Genomic DNA, 10,524 nt, shown 5'->3' on the forward strand with positions numbered 1-10,524 from the left:
GTTGAAAAATCACTAATCGTCCATAGCAAAACAGCATGCATTGTAAAGTTTGATTTACTTGCAATGTCATAAGTCTCAGACCCTACATTCCATAAATAGTTTAGCTTAACAATCAAAGGTTGTAAAAAAATATCTATTTACTCTTTTAGATTTTGAGGACCTGGAATAAGCACAGTAAAAAACATGAATTCGTCTTTCATGCATATGCACGGAGGTAAGTTATATGGTGTTAATATAATTGATCAAGATGAATATTATTGTCCATAACTTACAGCGAAAAGTCCAAGTCTTACATTACGTGGTTCTATTACAAAGGAGGAAAATAAAGTATAAAGATGTTTCTACGTAGGTGAGTCACAAGGATGACACATTATATCTCCTTCGTGTACATGGTTTTGTTGTCACCTCATGTGGTTTGCTATTGTGACAGATGCATATAAGTGTTGGAGCATAGCAATTAACAGGAAGTAATACATGACTTTCAAAGAAATATTTTTCTTTTTTTTCACAGACATGCAACTACTCTGCTTATAACGAGGGTGATTACACATTTTGAATTCCATCAGTTCGCTATCTTCATTCAAAAGATCATGCAATTATTGATACAATAATGAATCTTCTCTACTAGTAAATCCAGATCTCTAATCAATTATTTTGTATTGTAGATGCTATCAGTCATGCAGTTATCAGTAGGGAGCAACTTTGAAATCAATTGCCACATTTCATCATAACATCATTCAGAGAAATGATGTTTTATATTCATGTTCAGTAATCTTGCAGTAGCTAATAGTTGAGAATGGGTAAAAAGAATGTCTTTCCACAATTCTCTCTCACTAGCCTTCAACATGTATACATTTTCTAAACTTCGGGCATATGTGTTTCCTCAATATTCGATTGATCATATGTATTCATTGTGTCGTAAACCATTGATTGCATTGCATTTACATGCCTTGATGATTCCTCTAAAGCAGTCGGGCAAGATGACAAAGCAATGGAAGGTCTAATTTGTTCAAATATATATCTCCGTGACAATACCAGTTGTAATAATTTGGAATAAACTCATACCTACATATATAGGTTTTCACTATATCCTCATCATAGAAAGCTGTATTTCTATATCTGCACTGATTACATGGTCACTTTAACTAGGCACCATTCAAATATTTTTAATGAGACTTAACAAAGTTCACAAACTCTTCAATCCCAATAAAAAATTCTTGATTGAAAAATCCATTATCTAACCATTTGTACATCCAAGTTTTGGTTATATACATTGTATCATAATAGGAATAAAATTTCCAACATGGTTAATCATGTCAAGCTAGGCATAATTATATTTTTGAACTATACAAGCAATTTCAATATGGACAAATATTATTAATAGTCTAAATTTGATAAATCAACATGGTTAATCATGTGTCGACCATACTTAATCAGTGTCGGACACGGCTAAGAAATGTCGATGGCGGCCGATCAATGCCGGCCCCACCCGATCAGTGTCGCCCCTACCAATCAATGCAGGGCCATGCCCAATCAGTGACGGACCAGGTCATGCAGTACTAGGCCAAGTCGATCAATGATGGCCTTGTTCTGGTGGCCATAGCCGATCAATGGCGGACGCAACCCTGTTATGGCGGCCACGACCAAGCCGAGCAGTGGCGACCACGGTCGTGGCCGAACTGAGCATTGGCAGTTGTAGCCGAGCCTAGCAGTGGAGGTTGCGGTCCTGCAGTGGCGATCGCAACCTTGCAGTGGCTATTGCAACCCTACAATGGAGGCCGCAACCTTGCTCTAGCGGTCGCGGTTGAGCAGTGGTGGTCGCGACCCTGCTCTGCTGGCCACCGCCTAGCAGTAGCGGCCATGGCCCAGCTCCGGCTATCGCAGGTGAGCAGTGGCAGCCTCGGTTAGTAGGGAAGAAATTGAAAAGGAAAAAAATAAGGAGAAGAGGATTACCTTTCTCACTGGAGGAGGAGGAGCCAAACACTGAAGTATGAGAAGTTGGAGGAGCCGATCGTCGGAGCAATAAAAACCAGAGGAGGGGAAAAAGTTGCATAGGGAAGAAAGACTCGGGCGCACGAGCCCTAATATCCCAAAAATATCAACAGAATGTATTCCGTCGCTAATTGTGACACAAGTCCTTAGGGTTTTAAGTCAGTAATGTGAAAGAAACAGCGATGGCCAATTTAATATCTGTCTCTAATAGTGATGAATAATTTAATTAAACATCGACATTAGCGATTAATTATTAAATTATCCGTCTCTAATAGTGATGGATTATTAAATTATCCGTCGCTATTAGCAACATCGCCTATCTGCGATAAAATCGAAGGTAAAAATTTGGGTTTAGCGTCCCGACCGCTAAATTTACGTGGATTAGCAACGGATAATTTAATGTCGTCGCTAATTGTGACAACCATTAATATTTTTATTGCTAATTGGCGATGAAAATTTAATGATTATCGCCAATTCTGTCGCTATTTACTGCTCTCTCTTGTTTTTTTTAGTGTAATGTTTTATTCATCAAACTTGATGGAATATTAATAGTGCTGATTGATATGGCGAATAGTCAAGCAAGGCTATCTCAACTATTCTGGAGGCCCTAGGCTGAAAAAAAAATTAAAGCTTTAATAATTTAAAAAAAATAAATATTAAAAATATTATTAGAGACATTTAATTTTATTAGTAAAATTTAAAAGGACAGTTTTATACATTGTCAATGATTATTTATACAATTGGAATACCTCACTTTTTTATTAGTAAAATTTATAAAAAAATAAAAAATATTTTATGTTAACTAATCTGACAATGATTAATAAATTATTACAGTATTATTAATACTAGTGTGATCGTGTACACGCGTTACGTGTGTAATATAATAATATATAAATTATTTGGGTCTTTGAAAATCCGAATTATTTAGATTTTCTAGTGTCACCCTTATAAATCAAGAATTAATTATTTGGGTAGATTCGACCCATACGCTAGAGAATCCCAACAACAAACTAATGTAATGGACTTCCCTATGCAAAAAATTAATTTAATTTAATATTATACTTATCTTAGTAAAAAAACTAAGAAAAGTATATTTTTTAACATCGTTGGCCTAAAATATTTATAGAAACTTCTTTGATCTTAGTGTTATCAATTTTAAGATGTGGGACTAAAGAGAATTATATTTTTTTATATAAAACAACGAGAAAAAATTAATGATGAGAAAAATTCATAATAATACGTCGCAGCTGAGTCTCGAACTCTAGATCAATGATTGTTTCGCTTGTGGAATTACTAATAAACTTTGAAATTATTTTTAAAGTGCATAGAAAAAAGGACAATAACGTAAATTCATTTTAGGCTTCACCAAAGTTAGTTAGCAAAGGGGGGAGATTTTTAATAAAATAGTAAGATACATTTTAATTGTTATTTTTTTTTAAAAAAAATATCAATTAATTTTAACTTTGATGAAGGTAAGTCAACGGTAAAAATTATTATTGTGTAACCTAGATGTAATATGTTCGAGTAATAGTCTAGTAGATATAGATACTACATACAATAGATCCTTTTTTAGGATCCCATATTGACAGGACCTTCATGAACTAAGCTGTCTTTTATCAATTTTAACTTAGATAAATCATCAATTAAATTTATTTATCAAAAATATTTAGCTAGTAAATATCGACAACAAATTATTAAAAAAAAAAGGTGTGCATAATAACTAGTTGAAGAGCAAGGACACAATAATAATGGTAAAAAAAAAAGGATAATAAAGGAGTAGAGAGAAAGAAAAATAAAATTTAGAGAGAAATAATAGTACGTTAAATAAACTTTTGAAAGACTACCAAAAGTATTTTATAAAAAAATATTAATTAAGTATAACATTTTCAATTTATTAACAAGACTTAATTTTAATTATTAAATTAAATTTTATCAGTAAAAAATTTAAAATTATGAGTCAAATTTTAATAAAAATAAAAATAAATTACCAACCAAATCTAACTTTAATATTAAAAAAATTAAAATTATCAATCAAATCTAATATGAGTAAAAAAAATAAAAACGATCAAGTTTAAATTTAATCTATAAAAAATAAAAAATTATTGGTTAAATCTAAAAAATTAAAAATTATTGACTAAATATAATTTAGCTAGTAAAAAAATTAAAATTATTGATGAAAATCAATCTTGATTAAAATTTATTTTAATTGTAATTTTAAATATTTAATATCCGAATATATATATATATATATATATATATATATATATATATATATATATATATATATATATATATACCCTAATATAATAAGGGTCTTAGGCGAGCCTATGTGCCTTGGAATATTAATAGTGTTGATTGATATGATGAATAGACAAGTCAAGCAGAGTTGGACAGTCAAAGCTCAGGGATAGTCAAACCGACTTGGGTCAGATCTGACCGAGTTCAAGTTGAGGTTAACTAAATTATGAGTTGATTAAACAAAAGTCCAACCAGACCCGTCTCGCAAGAAGAGATCAAGTCAATTTGAGTAGTATGTCCACATAAGGATTTGACTTGCCAGTTATTAAAGTATCACTTTTCACGGTTAAAAACACTGATTATCAAAGAAGGTGTCTCTAGGTAATTTAAAAATGGAAGAGAGGTATGCTTTGGAGCCAAACGTCATTCTTTTATTTTCTATTTAAAGGTAATATGTTACAACATTCAACAAAGCAACCAATCAGATAACTCTCTACTCTTTACTCTCTTTTTACTCCATTAGATTTTTCCATCTTTTCTCAAATGTCTGATTGAACGTCGGAGTGGTCTAGTCGATCTCCGACTGAGTTGTCCACCTAATATTTGTCTTAAATCTTTTCAGACCTTGGTTGGAGGGACTTCCCTGCTACTAGGCGTTGTGAGCGGCGACTTGAAGGTAATCGGTCTGTCAAAGTCTGACTTAGAGACAATCAGTTTGTTAAAGCTCGGCTAGAATGCAATTGGTCTGTTAAAGACTCACCCAGCATAAGATAGATTAGGCGAAGGAAGCTGGCTTGACATGTATCTGGCCGACCAAAATTGATCGGTCGGGGTCACTTTGACCGAGTTGTCTCATCTCTGGATCTCGGATCGAATTGCTAATATTTATGAAAAGTTTGAAGTTTAAATTTTGATAAAAGTTTATTTATATTTATGTAATATTATAAAATTCACAAATAAATAAATTTGAAGACTTATTAATACTTATAAATAAAATTATTAATTGATTTATTTTGTATTTTATTTAGGTGACTATTGTGTATTTTAATTAAATTATGTAGATAAAATATCACTAACTACACTTAATAAAAACCCTTCAATTCAACACGAGTTTTATAAGATTTTTAATAAACAACTTTAAATCAGCTAAAACACAACATCTCACGTCATTTACACCCGTGTCAAGCGTCCTTCCCATTCCCTCGTAATCACATATTAAATACTTATTTAATCTCCACATGTCCAGAACCCGCCAGTGTGGACGCCCAATCAAAAGGATTCCATCCTACCAAATCAGCAATTAAGAAAGCTAATTAATGTCCTAACTGCTAATAATGCCCCTAAATTATCATTAGAATCCAGCAGCCGGTGCGATTCTGATTCCGTAACAACCCAAAAGTCCATGGATCCTCCTCCTTCGCATATGGTTTGTCGGTGCCTGATTCCTACGGCCCCATTAAACTAATTACGCTCGCCAGCCACCAATCAATCATCCAACTCCTGCTCTGCTGGCGTCATCTGTGATTCAAGGCCGGAAAGATCTCCTTCGGTCGCCGGCTCTAGAGCGGGCGAGCCGGCGCCGCCCACGTGTCGCGAGGTCGCCGTTGCCCAATAGAGAGCGTCGTCGATCGCGTCCGTTATTAAAAGGCTGCGTGCCATTAATTGAAGAACGGCGGAGGGTGTTTCTGTTTTGTTCACTTCGTAGGCGACGACGCATCGAGTGCGGCAGCTCCAGCTGGTGATGAGCAGCACAATCACTGATGCCAAATTTTGTTTGCTTCTTAATTTGGTCGATGCATTAATCTTACCAACGCTAGGTATCGCTCGCCGGTGGAGTCGCTGGAATTACTGAATCCTTTTCGACCGCCGTTTTTACACATAGATTTGACGTCGATCGCCGTGCATGATCAGAATCTTGTGTGTGGGGATCGGCGTGACAGATTGCTGGTGTTTTCTAGGGTGCCCGAATGGGCCTGGGCCCCGGTTTCACAGTGGACGAGAGTGAGATGTGGGACTTTGTTTGCGCTATAAATACTAGTGGTTCGCTGCCGCGGAGCCCGTGGCGGAGGGTGATATATGGCGAAGGCGCGAAGGCACGCCGAAGACCGCCTGCTCGGCACCGCGCACGGCCGGGCGGCCGGCTCTGATCTCCCGGACCTCTCCGAGGATGATGTCTTCTCGACCTTAGAATCCGGATGGAGACTAACTGACCCCGGCCGGAGTCGTTGCGAAGGGGAGGGCGAGGACAGGGAGGCGTCACTCCCGCCGGTGGCGTCCGCGGCGATGTCGGCGCCAGTCGAGGTGCCGGCGTGGACGAGACTTCACCGGGTGGAGGACGAGGAGGAAGCAGAGGTTGGCGGGTGGATGCCGCCGCACGAGTACCTGGCGAGGGCGAAGGGGAGGAGCGGCGGGACGACGAGGTCGGTGCTGGAAGGGGCGGGGCGGACGCTGAAGGGCAGGGACATGAGCCGGGTTCGCGACGCGGTCTGGAATCGGACCGGCTTCTACGGTTGAAACCCAACCCAAGCCGGAAACATTAGGAATCAATTAAAGTAATTGGTGCCGGTTTATTTGTTTAAAGATTTGTTAGTGAATTATTTGGGTTTTGTCGGAAATTTAGATCGTTCTTGCTGATGAATTCAAAAATCAACTGAAAAATATTTCCAGCCCAATCAGAAATAATACCTACTGTTCGTTGGAACAAACGGATAAAGATAAAATAAATGAATAAACAAATGAATTTATATCAGCCTTAGATCTTAGTTCCTCAAGGCCAAGATTAAGTATTGCAATTAACTCAAATTGATTTAAATATACTATAAAATTTAACTTATTAGAAATATAATAAACTATATGTTCTCTTAGTGATTTGGTTGGTAAATTTATCAACTAATTATTAAAAGATAAGGTCTTTGGATTCTATTTTCTCTTTGATGATATGACAATTAATTAGTATATATTATCACCCCTATTGAAATATAGGGTTTGGTGCTATATGTAAAGTGTTTGGGGTTATATATATCAGTCACTTGGCTGTCACAACAAATTGGTGGTGGAGAAGTATATGTTTGTTTAATCATTCAATATTTTAGTCAAATAAGCTGGCACGTTGTTAGAGTCATAACTTTATATTTTCCCTTGTACTTGATTTTGTGCTACTGTTTGTTTTTTTCCTCTTCTAAGAAATAAAGTTATTTTCTAAGAGAATAGTATAGGTAGATGTAAATCATCTATAGGAGAGTTTTGTGATTTTTTTCCCACCCTCAATGGGCGACTCCTAGCATGGTACTAACTTAACACCAGGATTTTAGAAGTATCTACGTATTTCATCTCTAGCATGCCAATTTTCTTAAGCAAATCAAGTAAATACTTACCGTGATATATATTGATACGATAATAAAGAGAGGTCCGTCTGATATGGGCCAACTATCGAGACGAAGGTCAAAATCAAGATGGTCAACGTCAGGATACCAAAAGGCTCGCCTACAGTATCCGAGAGGAGGTCAATTATAACGGCTGGTCGAGGAAATCAATGTCCAATCGACAAGAGACTACAACAGTTGGACGGGTTGATCAGTGTCCGAGCGGGTCAATCGTCCAGCTCGGGCTAATACGGTAAGGCAGCCAGACACTCAGTGTGGAGCGGCAGGACGTTGAGGAAATCGAAGAGTTTGTCCAAGTGAGATGGATGCACTACTATGCCCAGTCACCGCAAGGAAGAACAGCTGAGGCCGACAGAACGAAGGAGTCATGGCCGAGCGACTACCCTGCTCTGTCAAGTAGCAGAACCATTGTTATCTCTCTGAGGGCGACAAAGTGAAGGAGTCCCGACCGAGCGACTATACCGCTTGGCCAAGCAACGACACCATTGTTATATCTCTCGATAATCTTTTGGAAGATAGTGTCGTTAATACAAGGCATGGTCAACAGACGGATCGTACGACGAAAGTTTCTACTGTCTTGTCAGGGATATGCATGCCCTGTTAAGGTATGATGTCAGAGGTACTTTCCTGAGAGGTCCTTTCGTGGGACACATTGGAGAACATGTTCATTCCTCGAGGAGCATGTACATCACCCACCAGGGCTCTATATAAAGGAAGGTCCAAGTACCGGTGGAGGTACACATTATTACTATTTGTGCTTGCGTTAGTATTGCTTTACTTTCCTCTACAGTTCCGATGACTGACTTGAGCATCGGAGGGCCAACATCGAAGACTGCTTCCCGAACTTGGCACTGACATTGCCTGTTTTGTAGAGCGGGACACGGTCTACAACCAGTTAGTGTAGTAGCTACATCACCAGCTTTCCACCTCTCCATTTTTGGACATGATCATTTTGACGTCGTCTATGGGAACAAAGCCTACATCCAAAATGAGAAGATGGAGGACGCTGGATTACTCATCACGGTGACGCTGACAAAGGAGGATCTCGATATGGTTATACAAACCCGAGCAGCAAGGATAGTGGAACAACAACAACAAGCACTGGCTGAGCGCCAAGTGCATGAGCCCACGACATCAGCGGCAGGGCATCAAGTAGAATATGGAGACCGAGTGGTGTAACGTCCCGCCCCTCCTGCTAAGGCGACGGGGGTTACTTACACATACATATACATACCTACTTACTACAGCGGAAATCTTATTTATAGAAATTAAAAACTTTTATTTTCTTTAAAATCAACATGACTAATCACCTTGACATATAACACCACATAGCATACTTAACATGATTTTTAAGTCATAATGCCCAAACACAAAATTTAAATGTCATGGAGTCATAAAGCAGTAACATAACTAGGCATAGTTCTTATTAAACAAAAGTAGGTCTTTCTCCTTTAGCCAAGGCACTACCACATATATCCTTCTAGCCCCTCCTGCTGCTCCCCTAGTTCATCCATTCCTTGCCTTTATCTGTGGTACAAGAAAGTAAGCTGTGAGCACTCATGGCTCAATAAGTTCCTTTCCTACTCACAAAAACCGTATAACATATCAAAATCACAAGACATAACACATGGAGGCAATTCATCATATCATGCAGCATATCATGGCATATCGTAACATAAGCGTAAGGTATCATGGCATAACATAACATAATCATCAATTGCACCCTGACATATCATAACATCATCATAAATATCATGGCACAATCATAAGGTATATGCAAGGTAAATTCCTAAACATGTATCATGAAAACATATACAATATGTCCTTTGAAAACTTATAATATACATACTTAAACATAATCTCAACATGATTAGGGCCCCGGCTTGTACCACATACATAAATGCGCGCGTCCTATGTAGGTCCAAGGTAGCAAATCTTGAATCCTACAAGGCATACATACTAGGCTCGTTTCTTACTCCATCGACCTAGGGGCACTTAGGAGTCCATCCCTAACGAGGCCCGTTTCTTAGTCCATCGACCCCGAGGCGCTTATGGAGCCCACCCTTGGTACAAGCCATACATAAAGTAAAATAGCATGTTTTTACATATCATGGTTCTTATCTTTTCTTGTACATCGTGTCACTTATCATATCATACCATATAGACTTTTTGGCACACAGCTCATCATAATGGTATGTAAAGATTTGTGCACACAGCACATCATATATTTTATGCATAAATTGGGCACACAGCACATCATATATTTCATGCATAAATTGGGCACACAGCTCATCACATATATCATGGATAAATTTACACATAGCTTCATCATAAATAATACACACCATAGCATAAGGGTCTCCATCATGTATAAATCATAAGTGTGCATAATTTAAACATAGAAGCATAGAAATCTCAAAATCATGGCATATAAGATACATGGAAAACATAATTCGATTTCTAACCCTAATGTCTTTTAGTGGCCGAACCATATAGGTTGAGTTTTTGGTAAAACTTCATACCAACATGTGAAACCTAAGTAAGCATCATTCCTTATACCATAAGAACTATCATGAGCAAGTTTAGGTAGAGTTCTAGGTTACTTAAGCTTACAACTTATCATGGCCGAAACTTATCAAGCATACATTGGGTTTAAAAAAAACTATCATTCAAACTTGTGAACCCTAAACAACCTTCATAGCAAACATTTCAAGGAATAACATGAGCATGGTTGAGTTAGGTTCTAAGTTTCCTAAGTCCTACATCATGTAATGGCCGAATGTTATAGGACTAAAAATTTGGGTTCAAGTGTCCTAAAAGCATGAGAACCTTAAACAACCTTCCTAGCAAATATATCAAGGAATAACATGAGCATAGTTGAGTTAGGTTCTAAGTTTCCTAAGCCCTAAAT

At 37.6% G+C, this 10,524-nt stretch overlaps 1 protein-coding gene across 1 annotated transcript; it reads left to right on the top strand.

Moving 5' to 3' along the window:
* Positions 1-6,078: 6,078 nt before the first annotated feature.
* Positions 6,079-6,880, top strand: LOC122030440. Its single transcript, XM_042589641.1, has one exon. The coding sequence runs from the start codon at positions 6,307-6,309 to the stop codon at positions 6,742-6,744; it is 438 nt and encodes a 145-aa protein (XP_042445575.1). The 5' UTR covers positions 6,079-6,306; the 3' UTR covers positions 6,745-6,880.
* Positions 6,881-10,524: the final 3,644 nt, after the last annotated feature.

Source organism: Zingiber officinale, chromosome 10B, assembly GCF_018446385.1.
Source record: "Zingiber officinale cultivar Zhangliang chromosome 10B, Zo_v1.1, whole genome shotgun sequence".
NCBI classification, from domain to species: Eukaryota; Viridiplantae; Streptophyta; class Magnoliopsida; order Zingiberales; family Zingiberaceae; genus Zingiber; species Zingiber officinale.